This window comes from Trachemys scripta, chromosome 19 (genome assembly GCF_013100865.1).
Source record: "Trachemys scripta elegans isolate TJP31775 chromosome 19, CAS_Tse_1.0, whole genome shotgun sequence".
Lineage (NCBI taxonomy): Eukaryota > Metazoa > Chordata > Testudines > Emydidae > Trachemys > Trachemys scripta.
The window spans coordinates 3,478,020-3,494,075 of record NC_048316.1 but is presented as its reverse complement, the minus strand read 5'-3'; the positions used below and the strand labels follow the sequence as shown (position 1 = coordinate 3,494,075).

General features: G+C 42.8%; 1 protein-coding gene across 1 annotated transcript; it reads right to left on the bottom strand.

The window, feature by feature from the left end:
* Positions 1-59: 59 nt before the first annotated feature.
* LRRC47 (leucine rich repeat containing 47) lies at positions 60-15,546 on the bottom strand. The gene is made up of 7 exons (XM_034753501.1): positions 14,860-15,546; positions 13,633-14,094; positions 10,303-10,419; positions 5,478-5,593; positions 4,436-4,538; positions 2,954-3,043; positions 60-832 (listed from the first exon to the last, which is right to left on the bottom strand). Exons 1-7 carry the CDS (start codon positions 15,514-15,516, stop codon positions 590-592), a joined length of 1,788 nt encoding a protein of 595 aa, XP_034609392.1. The 5' UTR covers positions 15,517-15,546; the 3' UTR covers positions 60-589.
* Between the last annotated feature and the right edge of the window lie 510 nt (positions 15,547-16,056).

Here is a 16,056-nt window from a genome sequence, read left to right as displayed (position 1 = left end):
GCTGATGCAGTTTTTGCATAATGTCTTTAGTACCAGTAGATGGGATATATCCTTGTTGGTCAGTTTTTATGTTATTTATTAATTTACTCATTAAGTCACAAATAGGTTTCCACATTAATTCACACAAACAAACCAAAAAACGGGCTTATAAAAAGACTGATGTTTGGGGAGTGGGCAATTTCATAAACTGGTATTTTGCTTCAAAGCTTCTTAGAACAGGTCAAGATTATTTCAACTTCCAAGGTCACCATATCTATATATTACAACTAGATGGGATAAGAATGATCCTGAGCACAAAATATGTGAAATACTTAGATCCCAAGTTTAGCATTTAAAAACTGATTCACATCTCTAACCAGTTATAACATTGGGACTTTATTACTGAGACAGGAAAGAATGTAGTGCTCCTTGCCATAGTAGGATCAAATCATCTGAGTTATGCATCCAAAAGGAGGTCACTTTACATGTTTTCGTAAAGACAGAGGGGTCTAAATAATTTAATTTTACCATATACAAACTCTGTATTTGTAAAATACGCAAAAAAATTCGAAATAAAAATCAAAGCATTTTACAAGAACCTTGATGGCTGTTAACGAATTATGGTTAAAAGAGACGAGACCAGAGTTAGGTCAGTTTTAGATGGATACAGTACTTTTAAGTTCCCATCCATGTCCACAACGCGAACCTGCTCCACTGTTAATGGAGAATTCTCTTGCTCTGCATTTTGGCTGGGATTTGAATTCACTGGTTCAGAAGTCATGTCCGATTCACCATCAGACACGGATTCTTCCTCCGCATTCTCTAAAGTGAATTTGTTGAGTTCTGCCATTTTCTGATTAGGAAACAAAAAGGAATCAAAGATTTCAATGTACAGGGTGAATGCAGTGGATGGGCTGTGAATTGCTTAAAGAGTTTCCAATAAGCAGGCCTGACCTTTACATACTCCTGAGGAACTGATACCATAAATGGAAACCTTCAGTAATCATTTAAGCATTTTTTTAAAAAAGAAAAATACAGCTCTCCATATAGGTTAGTGAATTCTATGGGAAATCCTCCTTCTAGCCTTGTCCCCACATTCCACACAAATCAGGCGTTGCATCCCAGCCCTTTGATTCTAAATGAAAAGAACCTGCTCCAGTGTCACTATTAAGGACTCTGCTTTCAACATATTTTAAGTTGTCCTCATTCCTGCCCTATATCAATTACACACGTGTCGTTGAACTTGGACTTCAGAACATGGTAATGATAGTTAATTAATTAAGTGTAGGAGGAGCGGAACCAGGAGGGTAAAGCATACGTGAGTTTGTCTTTCCAGTGCAGGAGGAAAGCATCCATCAGACACCCTGGACTGCGGGACCTTCACATGAACAAAACTGATGACACTTTGTTGTGATGAGTTGCAAAGAAGTTTAAGTGTGGAATCCCCCAGTCTTGAAAAATGAGGCAGACTACATCTGGCCCGAGAGACCATTTGTGATGACTGGTGAAAGATCTGCTCAATCTGCCAGACTATTCTGGAGACCTGGATGGTGGGAGGCTTTGAAGTGAATTGGAAGATAGATCTTGTCAGCCTAACTTCACATTTTTTTGGCTGAGCTTACAAGTCTGGCTGCTAAAGGTAATGTGTTGATGTAATATAATTAGACTTCTGTAAGGCGTCTGACTTGGTACTGCATGACATTTTAATTAAAAAATTAGAATGATATAAAATTACCATGGCACACATTCAATGGGTTAAAAACAAGTCTCAAAATGTAACTGTAAACGGGGAATAGTCATCGAGCAGGTCTGTTTCCAGGAGGGTATCACAGCGATCAGTTCTTGGCCTTAAGCTATTTAACATTTTTATCAATGACCTGGAAGAAACTGTAAAATCATCACTGATAACATTCGCAGAGGACACAAAATTTGGGGGAGTGGTAAACAATGAAGAGGACACGTCACTGAGTCAAAGTGATCTGGATTGCTTGGTAAACGGGGCACAAGCAAGCATGATGCGTTTTGACAGAGCTAACTGTAAATGTATTCATCTAGAAAATCAATGTAGGCCAAACTTGTAGAATGCAAAACTGTATTCTGGAAAGCAGTGACTCTGAAAAAGATTTGGGGGTCACTGTGGCTAATCAACTGAACATGAGCTCCCAGTCTAACTCTGTGGCCAAAGGGAATCTTGAGTAGGAGTAAAGAGATGATTTTACCTCTCTACCTGGCAGTGGTGCGACCACTGCAGGAATACTGTGTCCAGCTCTCGTGAGGGTTCAAAGAAGGGCCACAAGAATGATTAAAGGATCAGAAAACATGCCTTCTAGTGACAGACTCACAGAGCTCAATCTATTTAGCTTAACAAAGAGATAGTTAAGGGGTGAGCTAATTACAGTCTAAGTACCTAAATGGGAACAAATATTTAATAATGGGCTCTTCAACCCAGCAGAAAAAGATGTAATATGATCCAATGGTGGGAAATTGAAGCTAGACACATTCAGACTGGAAATAAGGTGTACATTTTTTACAGTGAGTAATTAACCACTGGAACAGCTTGCCAAGGGTTGTGGTAGATTCTCCATCACTGACAATTTAAAAATCAAGATTGGATGTTTTTCTAAAACGCCCTGCTGTATGGATTATTTTGGAGGAGGTTCTCTGGCCCGTGGAGGAGGTCAGACTAGATGATCACAATGGCTCCTTCTAGCCTATGAATCTATATAGAGGTGTGCATGTCCAATAGGCAGTAATGCATCTGAAGTCCATTGACACTTCCTGATTAAGAAGTGGCATAGTTACATGCAATAAAGTTACCAATAGTAAATGTGGCATAGTCACATGCAATAAAGACAAAATTGTAAACAATAAAGGGAGAAATTAAGCTCCAGGTACCTCTCTATTCCAACTTGGTTCTCTTATTCAGGGCACACACAAAGAACAAGCTATAGAGTCATCTTACTGGAATACTTACTAGAATAAGGGTGTCCATGACATCTTTGCATATCTGAAGGCTGGTGCCGCTCGTCACTTCCAGAAATAGCTCACAAGTGGTTTTTCTAATCTGAAAAGTATTCCAGATGGACTCAGAAAAGGGAAGGCTGAATTGTAATACAATGAAATAGAAACTAATGCACACAGCTCCATAATCACATTGGTGCATTGGTGGGAGATTTCCATTACTTGCATCTGAAGAAGTGAGGTTCTTACCCACGAAAGCTTATGCTCCCAATACTTCTGTTAGTCTTAAAGGACCCTCTGTTGCTTTTTATTGGTGCATTTGTTTTTCAAAGACTATTTCAGCTTTATTTGAAAAACATCCAAGTGCACAAGTAGCTACACATGAATCTTGCTAACTTCATGAAGGAAGAACTGTATGTTTGCACCTATCTGGGCAGCTCAATAACCAGCTGTCTCAGGCCAAAACATCGTACCTTTGGAACGGCTTACTACAGAGCATGGTTTCTCAGCCTGTGGGTTGTCATCCAAAGATCGGGTGGCCAGGATTCGTCAAAGGCTGTGCCTGCACTATGAGCTTAGGGCATGATGCCCTTGTTTGCGAACACATACTCATGCTAGCTGTATCAATAGCAGTCCACCCACTACAGCCATGCTGAGTACATACCTACTGGTTTCAGGGAAGTACATACTCAGCATGGCTTAGTTGTGCCTCTGCTGCCATTACCTGTACTATGATGGCTACACCGTTATTTATACTCCCGCTAGTTCGATGACAGGTAGTACAAGTATCTGTACATGATCAAGGGAAATCACATCCCTAGCTCATGGTGTAGATGTAGCCAAACAGTCGAGTGGGAGGCCTGGTCAGGTCCTGCCCTTGGGGAGATGGGAGGCCCTGGGATGGGGCAGGCTCCCACACTCATCCCACAACAGTGACTCCTACCGGGCTGGCTGGGCTCGTATGTACTACCTACTGCGTGAGGTCACAGCACCACTCCTCCATCATGACAGGCTGCCGGCCGGGCCAAATGTGAGTGGGTAACCCTACGACCCCAGAGGTTACAACACCCAGAGTGGGGAGCCAAGCCCAGCTAGCCCCACAGGACAGGAGCCACTGCTATGATATGCACAGTGTTCTTTTTTAGTAATTATTACAGCAGCATGCATTATATAATCTAGATAAAAAAATACTTAGTAAGCCAGATTTTTTTCTCGCTCCAGTAAAGCTAATCACTGGGTTGCTACAGGCCATCAAGGTTAAGCAGCACTGCTAAATAGCTTAACATAATTTTGACATTCAGCATTAAAAATGCAGAGTTTGACTTTAAATTCATTTTTTAAAATCTAGTGCTTTTACTATATAAACTTTAGACCTTAAAGTTCTTCTAAACTCGGTCATGAATTTCAATGGAGGATTGGAGTGATTTAGTTTTGAAGCCTGGCCCATTTCCACTATCATTGAGACTCAGAGATAAGTGGATTGAAACTTTTGTACCTTTGTTCTCTCACTGTTAGTGATTGGTGGGAAAGAAATCACAACACCCTCAGCATCTACTAGACAAGGATAGTTCTCTTTCCCATCCAGTAATTGAAGGTACCTGTCAAGGAAAAAAAGTGAAGATAATGGAAAGAGAACAATCAGGCAACAATAAATAAGACAGTTGGAAGAGTGGGAAAATGGAGGTTGTGTGTTTCTGATCCAACACACAGAAAAACATAACTGCACGGCCTGCACTGAAGGTGAGTAATGCAGTAATATCATGAAGCACTTTAAAGTTAAAGTAATATTCCGATTGCCAAAGTGAGCAAACATGTTCCTACTGCTTTTATTGTGCCCAGTGCTCAAAATATAGCAACATTTTAGAGCTTGTTTTACTGACGCTACGAGTTCATATGCTTAAATTTAAGTCTCATTTAAGTCTCATTACCTTTCTCCACCACTTACAAAAATATGCAATCCCCACTTTGTTTACCTGGTCAGTTTCCCCCAAACATGCATGATGATGGACATGTGAGATGATCCCAATAGGAATGGGATGGGAAGGGTGATGTGTCACTTTCCTTCAAATTAGATGTATAGTCACGTAAAGGATTCAGCTCCTTACAAGCTGTTCCATTGACAGAATTTTGGACATTTAAGCACAATAAGTTTACTTATGTGACATTTATATGTAGCTCCCCTCCACTTTCCCGCCTCTCAAACATCCACTGTCTTTAGGCACAGTTTATATTGTAGTAATGGTGACAACTTCCAAATTAACTCTTGGTATAATAGGAGGCACAACAACATGTCACAACAACCACATTTTACTCAGTATTGTTATTTGTAAATCCCCCCTCAACCCTTTTTTCCCCTCTAGATTTTCAGGAGCTCATGTTGAGTGCATCTGCACCATTACATGTTGCCTTTCATAACTAAGCACAGAGGGCAAATCTGATGTTCTTTGCAGTTACAATACTGTTGCTTTTCACATGATCTTAAATTGGCCAAAACGTGTCTGATCCATTTGAAAGAAGATGTGCATTAATACACTGACTTGTGCAGTCCAGAAACATTCTGACGCTTCTTCTGTTTTCTTTGTTCCTCAGCCTCTAACTGCAACTGACGGACAAGATCCTTTGCCTTGATCTCCTTCCGACCCAGTGGCATTACCTGTATCAGAGAGAAAGCAAATACTTAAAAGTTAAGAGCCATTCATTGACGTCAGGACTATCTGAGCTAGTTCATAAGAGCTAAAGGGATAAAAAATGGGGAGATTATAATATTTAACTGAAAGTTCCCATAACTAAATCTTCTATTTTAATATACTGCTTGGAACAGACAAGGGGGGATTTTATGAAACATGTGTGACATTTCATTCTTTAAAAACATCCTAGATACTCAGGCATGTTTAAACTCCCTACCAGGACTCTTGTTTGTGTTACCACACCAAAGGGACATTCCTATTAATTATGGTATGTTCTTGAGTTTTGAACATCATGTTTATTTTTGAGTTGAGTGAATAGGAGACATCCAAGAATAAAGAGCTTGACTTGAGATACACATCTTAGAACCATGGTTCGCCCAAGGACTTTCCAGTGCTTTGGACTATTTTAGAAGAAAAAACTGAATAGTTTTAGTATTAACTCTTATGCCCTACAGGCCTAATTTGTGATGTGTATATCTCAGATTTTACTTTACTATAAAGATCTGTAGAGTTTAATCGAGTCTGCAGAGTTTAAAAACTCCCCCACCCCAATTAGTGCTGCTGAAGTCTCTTCTAGTTGTCCTAGGTTTTATCAAGGGTGGCTGCTGTTACATGCTCAAGCAGTGATTATGGTCCCTCACTATTTGATCCGCTCTGCAATCCACCTTCTCATTGGTGCTGCAAACAGACTGGAGCAAAGCAAGACTCAGAGGGAGCAGCAGGATAGAAAACGGGTAGAAAAATCATTTTAAAAAAGCAAACTTTTTATTTAACTTTACATGTTGCTAGTTCTTTGCCTTCTTTAGTCTTTGTTTTGTACTTCTCTTTAGTTTATTAATTGCTTGTAGAACTTCAGATTCTACATAGAGATTTCTTTCCAAGAACCATCACACTTCAAATGTTCATCTGTGTGGAAAAACGAGTCCAGAGCCTCCTATCATCCTTACTACGAGAACACCCACAAACTCAAACACAAAATGGCTACGCAAATAGCCCATGCTATATTTCCAACCAACACCTTCTGATAGATTGTACTTCCACAAGTCAAGAAAGCTGAAATGCTTCAAACAGGCTATACTCCTAAATCATGGTTCAGTTTGAAGTCAATGGGACTTGCATTCCCACGTCACTCTGCTGATTTTGAAAACTCCACCCAGAGGTGCTTACACAGGGGCTTTGGAGCCTAACTTTAGGCTCCTATATTTTAGTCTGTATATATAAAGGCCACAATCATTTTGTTATCATATTGAAAATCTAAACTTCTTGTGGTTAACACCGAAGCAAGCCGTTTAAAATGACAAAGATGATTATTCTACTCAGAGAAAAATATTTAACAATACAATTTTAGCCCCAGATGCTGCAAAAACTTGATTTTAAGCAGATTGAAATCAATGGGACTATTAGTGAGTGAAGTTATGTACCCACTTAAGTGTTTGCAGGATCTAGACCTTAGTTCTCAATGTTTTATTTTGCCTATAGCAGTTACATAAAACTGAAATAAAATACCCTAACAATAGTGCAATTAAAAGAGAACCATCCTCATTTATAATCCAGCACAAATTTTCTTCATCTAAAGTTGCAATGGACAAAATCTAAAATTCATTTTACAAAGCCTCAATGTGATTTAAAACAGCTATTTGTTTTAGATCAAGTAATTTAAATTATGACAATGATTTAGATGCCTTTATTTTAATCACTCCATGCTGGAAATACTCCTGCACAGCTGAGAGGAGATGGTACGGGGGGGAGCTGTGTCCAACTGGGGAAAACACACTATGGTTTATTTCTAATAAGCAAATAACCCCTGCTTCACCACTTTGCCTCCTCCCACAACCTTAAAAAAAAAGGTTAGTCAATTGCTCTCCTGTTGTATTAATGGAATGAGGAAAACACTTTTTTAGGTGCATCTCAGAGGCTATTCCCACGGTTTGGTCAGCAATTAATGATAACGGGCAGAAAAAATATCGCACTGGCTCATACTATGAAGAACCATCCCACAATTTGGATTCTGATCCCTTTAGAATCATGATGTTGTGGACAATTGAATTTGAAGATCCAACAAAATCTTTCACTTGTGACCTAAGGAAATAATTGGACCAGTCTCCAGAAGTGGAAGAAGTGTTCATTAGCCTGCTGTATTCTGTGACTATTCACACAAAATAACTTGTATTAAACAGGTTTGCCCAATTGGCAAGCAGAGTCAGGCAGTTAGATGTCCACATTCTAGTATTTGCACCTGCAATTAAGGCCATAAGAGAGGCAATGAAGTTCAGGATTTATTTGTGATCTCTTGGACAAAGTCCACACTTGAAACATTTTTTTCTAATTTCAATTATATATGAGAGACTGGTTCCTGGATTCTACTGCTGGCTGGTATTGTTTGCTATGAGTTAAATATATTCTGTGGAGTGAGCTCTCAGAAAGCCTTGTTTGATCAGGGATTACTTTGTGGTCTGCATGGTTTAAATCAGAGATGCTTTGCCATCTTGACTATTAAAAGTAAACAAAGAACCAAAGATTAGCAACATTACATCAGGAAGTACAGTTAAAAGTGTTTTTGCCTTGGGCAACAGGTAGGTAAGTTTACTAGAGCCTGTCAGTTCCTTTGTAGCAAGAGACAAGTACTGGACTTGTTCCAAATAATTTCTAGCTTCAAATGGCCTCAGTCCATAAGAGGGCAACTGTTGGAGGCCTGAACCTCATCTGTATATGATTAAACACTTTAGACAAAATGCATTAACTACTAACATTTGCCTGCACTCCTATGGAAATGAACAGAAATGCCCTGATGATTGCATTAGCAGCGATGGGAACAAGGCAGTCTGCATCTAAGAGTTCTAGCCAGCCAAAGTAAGGTCATGGACCATATTTCAGGACTCTATAGCTCCCGAACCCCACCCCCCACACACACCCTCCGACCTGGTGTGCAATCACAGCTTCTAGAATTAAACAAGCTTTACTGCCATTGAAAATTTCTTCTGGCTCCTACTGTGCAGATGTGATGATTGAAGAGAAGAGCAGGTCTCTTAATGACAACACATTACTTTCTAGCAATAACAAGAGATGCACAAACACTGACAGAACTGTGTGTGTTCAGAGTGCAGCTATTTCTGACAGAATATCCAAGTGTAATACTGAGTTATGTTTTACATAAGCTTCTTTCCAGTGTTTACCCGAGTTTCCTGTCAGGAGGCTAGCTTACCCATGATTAGTAAGAAGGAACCAAGAACTGGAGAGAGAGAATCTAGATTTTAGTACTGCAAATGAACCTGAACACTAGAGTGCGCATCTCTGTTGGAACACAAATGGATGTGGAGCAGATTGACTTCTACGCTAAGCAGGCGGTGTTCCTGTTTGAAATGGCTCATTACAGAGGAGTTACTGCAGGAGCACCCAGAGCTTAGTTTTACATCCAAACCCTGGTGAGAACCTGCAGATTCACTAACTGGACACTAGAGCACCTTGGAGAAGAAACATTACTTTTAGCCCATGTAAATTCTGAGAGAGCTTTTCAAGTGTAGGACCTCGAATGTAGAAGGGTTTTCTGCTACTTGTTATTGTAGAAAAATCAGTTTTGCCAGACGTATTCAGTCCTGAAACTCAATTTCTTTCTAACATGAAGTACTACCCTCTGTGGTAAAAGCTGCCTTTGAAATGACTGGCACAACATCTAATTAATTTGAACGCAACAAGCACATTAACTGGCACAACCATCTTGCTATCATCACACACTGAATGAGGATAACTACGGTATCCCAGCAGAAGCCATACTTGGGCAATCCCTGGAAATGAAGTACATGGCCCCGCTGATTAGACTGTGTGCAGAGAGAAGAAATGAACAATGCTGAGCTGCTCTCAAAATCCACACTATCCAGACTTCCCTGTTTAATTAGATCAACAATGAAGTTAATGAGTTCACTGACTTCCTCTTACAATGGCAATTCACAAAGGGGTTTCCTGAGCAGCATGTTAAAGTAACATTTTGTAGCATAGGTTTAAGTCTTGTATCGAGTTTAGCTTAAGAGCGCGGTATACTAATGAGTTGTAAATGATTACATTATCTGGGGGTGTGGCAATAGAAACTGCCAGAGAGAAAGAATTGGTGAACAGAGCCTGAATTTGATTCAGCTGATTACCTTATAGACTGCTGCCGATCACTCCTGGTATATTCACGTGAATGAACACCTGCTATGCTGCACAACACTCCAGGTATATCCTAACATTTTATGGACTTCCACTGAACATTAACTTGGGAACAGCTCAACACAGATGAGAGGACCAGCAGTGAAACTGTTAACAGGGAAACACCAAGACCTCTGTCACCCTAAGCAAAGGTGCATAAAATGCAAGATCAAAATGCTCTTTATGGAGAAACACGTTGGACTGCTTTCCCTGTTTGAATGTTTAAGGTATTCAGCTAGTGCTAGGGGTTCTGTGACTACTAGTAAATCAGATAATTTGATAAACGTGCACATTCTGAAGGATATTTGAACAGTGAGGAGTTTTCTGAGTCTGATTTAGATAGGGATTGGTACAATGTTGGCACACTTTCTGAACTTTACCTCCTGGTTCCAGTTAAATTTTCTCATTTCTTTAGCGTGCAAAATTGCCTCTTCCCATTTCTGTATCACTCCAAAGTTTGATAAAGCAACAGGAAAAAGGTTATTTATCCTACCTTTAATTCGTTAGGCGGCTGCGCATCATACAGCAGGGGCGCTTTGATCCGCTGCAGGTCATGTGTGGCAATGGTTGCTGCTGTTCGTTTCTCACAGATGTCATCATGAAGTTTGATCTAACAAAATGTGCAGGACACAGAAATATGAAGTTACCCAGCCAATGTCCTTCAGCATTCCTGTACCATTACCAGCTTCAACCTTACTCTAAGTTGTCTTATTAAACTAGCCCTGTAGTAGCCAAACATTTCCCCCCCCCCCATCAACTTAGTCTTTTTCCATTTGACAAGCCTTTGCTTCCCCCTCTGTTGGATGGGGCTGAAAGCAATAGTTCTCTTTACTTGTTTACAAAATAGAGTAATTCACCATTGTCCACATGGCACTGGAAAGAATGCTTGTTCATTTCCTGATAATTACACTCTGTAGCGTTCCATTTAAATGGATAGATGTTGGTAAACTATTTCAACTGACAAACTGAAATCAACAGGGAAAAAAAATGATTAGTAACAGTCAGCGGAGCGCAGCCTCCCTGCCTTGCACCTACAAGGACTGAGTGTCACCAGCCCTGTGGCAGTGCAGGGAGCCCTCTGCAACCCCTGCTCTCACTAACTGGGAGTGCTGGGGGTCCCTGCTCTGCAATACCAGGACAACAGCATTCCTCACCTCTTTGGCCTGCAGGGATCCAATGTCACCAGCCCAGAAAGCCCTCTGCAGCTCTGCTGTCACAGCCCCACCCACTCACCAGCCAGGAATGTGGAAGCCATCCCTGTGCAGGAACTGTTTAGCAGCAACCTGGGGCCAGGGGCTCTGCCAGAAGCACAGTCTTCCCTGCACCCTGGGTCCCATCAGCCATGCAGGGAGTCCCCTGTATTCTCCTAGTGTCAGTGCTGCCGTAACCCCAAACCCAACCCCTGCTTAATTTCCAGCAACTGTAAAAATTAAGGATATATCTATACAGCAAAAAAGCCTGACAGCAGCAAGTCTCAAAGCCCTTGTCAATGACTTGGGCTCATGCGATAGGACTATAAATAGCAGAGTAGACATTCCCGTTTGGCTGGAGCGTTTGAAACCTGGCGAGGGGGGTACATTTAAGAGACAGGGCTCCAGCCCGAGGAAGAACATTTACCCTGCTATTTTTATCCCCATATGCGAGCCTGGGTGAACTCAGACATGCTGTCATGGGTGGGGTTTTTTCCATTTTTTTTTTACCCTAAAAAAAGTTGTTGAAATTAGAGAAAAAAATCAATTTCTGACAAGCCTAATTATAATGCAGAGACAGAAGAGAGGAGTTCAGATTGTTTTGCTGGTTCCATAAAAATGGAGACAAAAGATAATAATTAGGGAGCAGATAAAATGCTTCTATTTAGACATTTAATATATCAATTACAAGAGAAAACTTCCCTCCAGCTTACAACTCTATGGTAAGTCAAATTTTGCCCTGCCCTACTTGTTTTTCTTTCAAAATAATCTTCCCCATCCTCCACTCTCTCCTCCCCACCCCTAAATCCCATACTTATTAACTATACAAATAAGGAAACTGAGTATTTGAAGATGCTTATTACCACATATGGCAAAGCTAGCAAACCCATGAAAAGAAACTGATCCAATCTCAACAAGGTGTTTTGGGGAAAACACTCCATTGCAGCCTGCAACTTTAAATGCAATTGTTATGCATAATATTTTGAAAGATTGTGCATTTGCAAGCATCAATTACTGTATGGGACCAAAGTTGGGCACGCACTTGAATGAACAAAAAACACTTTGGGTGATCTATCCCTCTAATTCATTATTTTCCATTAGGAAATGTGTAGCAGAGCACAAGTCGACCAAGGTAGAAAAACTATAGATGCACAAGGACCTGTACATTTGAGAAAAACTAGCATCTGCCATCTAGTGGACAAGTATCAGAGGGGTAGCCGTGTTAGTCTGGATCTGCAAAAAGCAACAGAGAGTCCTGTGGCACCTTTAAGACTAACAGATGTATTGGAGCATAAGCTTTCGTGGATGAATGCCCACTTTGTCGGATGCATCCAATCCAAAACCTTATGCTCCAATACATCTGTTAGTCTTGGATGCATCCGACAAAGTGGGCATTCACCCACGAAAGCTTATGCTCCAATACATCTGTTAGTCTTAAAGGTGCCACAGGACTCTCTGTTGCTAGTGGACAAGGTCACTAATGTACTAGTTAGGAAATTTTTTCAAACATACCTCCTTCAAGTCTGAAAACTAGAGTACAAACATGTGCTATTAGTATGGCTTAATATAGTTTTAAAGCCACATATGGTGTTTAAAACTAGACTGGACAAAGCATCGAAGAACAGATGTAGGAAACTACCAGTCCAGCACCAGAGAAAAAACACACTGTGATCGAAATCAGTGGTACTCAGACTGAGGCTCGTAAGCTGTAAGTGGCTCTTTAGTGTGTGTCCTGCGGTTATTTGCAGCACATATCAAAACACTGTGAGATTTAATTATTAACCAGTCTAAGTTCTTAACCAATCAGGATGCTTGTATTATGTTATTAACCAACTGTAGTTGATAAAATAATAATATAATCTATATATTATATAGATATTCTCACAGCAATATATAAACTAAATATTTCCTGTCATACTGTTGAAATAGGACTATATAGTACTATAGTGAATGAAACAATGAATTCACACTACTGTGGCTCTTTTGGGTAACGTGGATCCCTAATTTGGCTCCTGAACCACTGAGGTCTGAGTATCACTGATTGAAACAGTCTTTGCTGTCTCTGATTTTAACATGGATTCACATCTATCCTTCGTACCCAATACATAATGTATATGGCAAAGCTACAAGGAGCTTTTAAACTGGTAGCAGAAATCGGTGTGCTTATGTGGCATCCTCCACAATAGCATCTGAGCTCCTAACACCTTTTTCATAAAGAAAGCTTTGAGTGATCTACTGCAAATGTCAGTTTATTACAAATTGGGGCAGAAATCTGAAACTAAAGCAAATTGCACATAAAGGAATAGATACAAATTGTTTTGTACTGTTATACTGCAGTCAATCTAAGAGTCCCCCAGAATTTAAAAACATTAATGTCCATCATAACAACTGATCAGTTACTTCCTTGGTTGGGAAAAGCTCCCTCTCTAAAAAACTAAACCCATGTACTTACAGAAAAGCAGTCCTCAAGGTTTATGCTTGTGTGCAATAGCTTCTTTAGTCACTATTTTCTCTTTAATGGAGTCTATACCAAGGAATAGATTGTTCTCAATTCTGTTCATTTGGAATGGGAGTAAAATGATCACATTGAAAACGGATTCACAAAAGTTCTAACCTAATCCTTCAATAATTACCTGTGCAGAAAGAAATCTCTTCAAGGCATTTCCTTGCTTCAAATTCATTCCCTTCACCACACAGCAAACGATGTATGGCCGAACTTCTTTGATATTTGGACTAACTTTAACTACCACTGGAGCTGGATTTTCTGCAATGTGCAGAATTTTGATCATCAGTTTATTCACCTCTTCCAGCTTCTCCTGTTCCCCATCTCCGCTATCCTTTTTTTGGCGTTTATCCCTCTTTTTTCTCTTACTCTCTTCTTTATCAAAGTTGTCTGGTTTCCCTTTTCCTTTGCCACCTCCTCGGCCTCCAACCCGCAAGTACTCCAGAATGGATTTTGTCTGGCAGCTATTGACCATTTTCTCCAGCCGCTTGTCTTTCAGTTTGTTCCCTCTGAAGTTGACCTCCTTTAATTTAGGGCAGTCAGCAAGCTCAACGGGGATTTCTGATAACTCATTATTGGAAACATCCAGGATCTGAGGGAGGAAAAGCATTTACAAAGTTAGACTGGCTGCTTCTAAAAGACTTGGGCCTAGCTCTGCCTTGGCACACTATTTGCTCAGAAGGCAGCTAGATGCCACATGGTAGGCATAGCATAAAATGTCTACTTTTTATGTAGACATCCCCCCCCCAAAAGATCATTTGTTATACCTAACCCTAGAGCCAAGATATGTCATTCTGTCAATGCCCCATTACATAGTTCATGAATTCTGCCAGTTCCTCTACAGAACACCCACCACTTTTAGAACCTGTAATTTAGCAGACTCCAATGCATCAACCTTTTTTCATAAAGGTTGAATCGTCACCCATGCTGACAACTCTCACAAGTCATGCAAATTTGTGACTTTCTTAAAGCCCCAGTATCCAGGATCAATGAAGCGAGAAGCTCATCTTCCATTAAAAAAGTGTCTAGCCCTCTTGGTTGCGGAGAAAAGCTTGATACCAAGTGCAATCTAAAGGCTCAGAAACTAGAAAGCAAATAAAATGAAGCCCAAATGTGGTGTTAAAAAAACCCTGTGATTTTAATTAAGTGCCTAACTTGTGTTATTTGTACACGGGGGTTGGCAAAACGGTCTCTCTCCCTTCCCACTGGGCTCCAGCATCACCCCATTCCAACCTCAGGAAACCACCTGCAATCCCCTCAACCCTTTCTCCACCCACCATGAGGGGCGCAACCTCACCTCCCCCAGGGGTAGCAAGTCTCTTTGCCCAGCCCCTTCTCCTCACCCTCTCCCCCTGACCTTGAGGGCCGACAGGTTGGCGATGGCAGAGTCCAGCTCCCGCAGCCCGTTGTCGGCTGCCTCCAGTTGGCTGAGCAGTGGGAGGAGGCCGGAGGCGCCCGGGGGCAGGAGGCCGCCGGGCAGGGCACTCAGGCGGTTCCCGGAGAGCAGCAGGGTCTGCAGCTGGGGGGCGGCCCGGGCCAAGCCCGGCCCCAGCTCCCGGAGCCGGTTCCCGGTGAGGTTCAAGCTCCGCAGCTGGGGGAAGGCGGGGGGCCCCCCAGGAGCGCAGGGCCCGGCCGGGTCCAGGGCTCCCCCCAGCGCCGCGGGCAGCGTCTCCAGCCCGTTCCCGGACAAGTCCAGCACCCGCAGGGCCGGCAAGGGGCCTCCGAGCCCCGGGCCCTCCGGAGCGCCCAGCCCCGCCGGGCCCAGCCCGTTCCCGCGCAGCACCAGGGTGTGCAGAGCCGGCAGCGCCGCCGCCAGCCCCGGGCCCAGCTCCCGCAGCGCCCCGCAGCCGCTCAGCTCCAGCGCCTGCAGCAGCGGCAGGGCCAGGAGCCGCGGGGGCAGGCGGCCGCCCCCCGCCCGGATACGGGCCTCCACCGCCGCGCCGGGGAGAACCAGCTCCCGGCGCCGCTCCCGCTCCGCCGCCTCCAGCTCCGGCCAAGAGGCCGGGTCCGCCATGCTGCCTGCCGACCCCGCACTTCCGGGTCACGGCACTGCTTCCGGGGGCGGGGCTGGCCTGGGGTTGGTCGCCTGACCATAGAGAGCGGCGCGGAAGGCGGGCTAGAGTGTCCCATCATCGCTTGTACAGCGCCACGCCCGGCACTGCCATAGAGTGAGGGGCCGCCGGGGAGGCCAGAGGGCCGCGTTCCCATTTCCGAGGGAGGAGAGTGGGTGTGGCTGCCATGGAGAGCAGCACAAAGGGAGGCTAGAGTGTCCCACTAGCCTCCCCCTTATGGCCAACCTGCCTGGAGTCACCCTGTAGGGTGGGGGGTCTCCGCCCAGCTCTGGGACAGCTGGTGCCTGTGCCTGTAACTGAGGGTGTGTCTACACTACAGCCACAGCAGCTGTGCCCTTGTAGCCCTGGGGTCGCCAAGTCTGATGGGACAAATTCCTGGACGTTTCATCACATTTAATTAAAGATTAATCTGTAATTCCTGGAGACTCCAGGACAATCCTGGCAGGTTGGCAACCCTGTGTAGTCGCACCGTAGCACAGACC

Bases quoted from the DNA above. Each gene is read 5' to 3' on its own strand.
- LRRC47 (XM_034753501.1), bottom strand. From the start codon at position 15,516: ATGGCGGACCCGGCCTCTTGGCCGGAGCTGGAGGCGGCGGAGCGGGAG. The intron at 3,044-4,435 runs GTACAAAAGTTT...AATACTTTTCAG, and splicing joins CTAACAGTGAGAGAACAAAG to ATTAGAAAAACCACTTGTGA. The intron at 833-2,953 runs GTAAGTATTCCA...TTTCCTAATCAG, and splicing joins TCATGGACACCCTTATTCTA to AAAATGGCAGAACTCAACAA.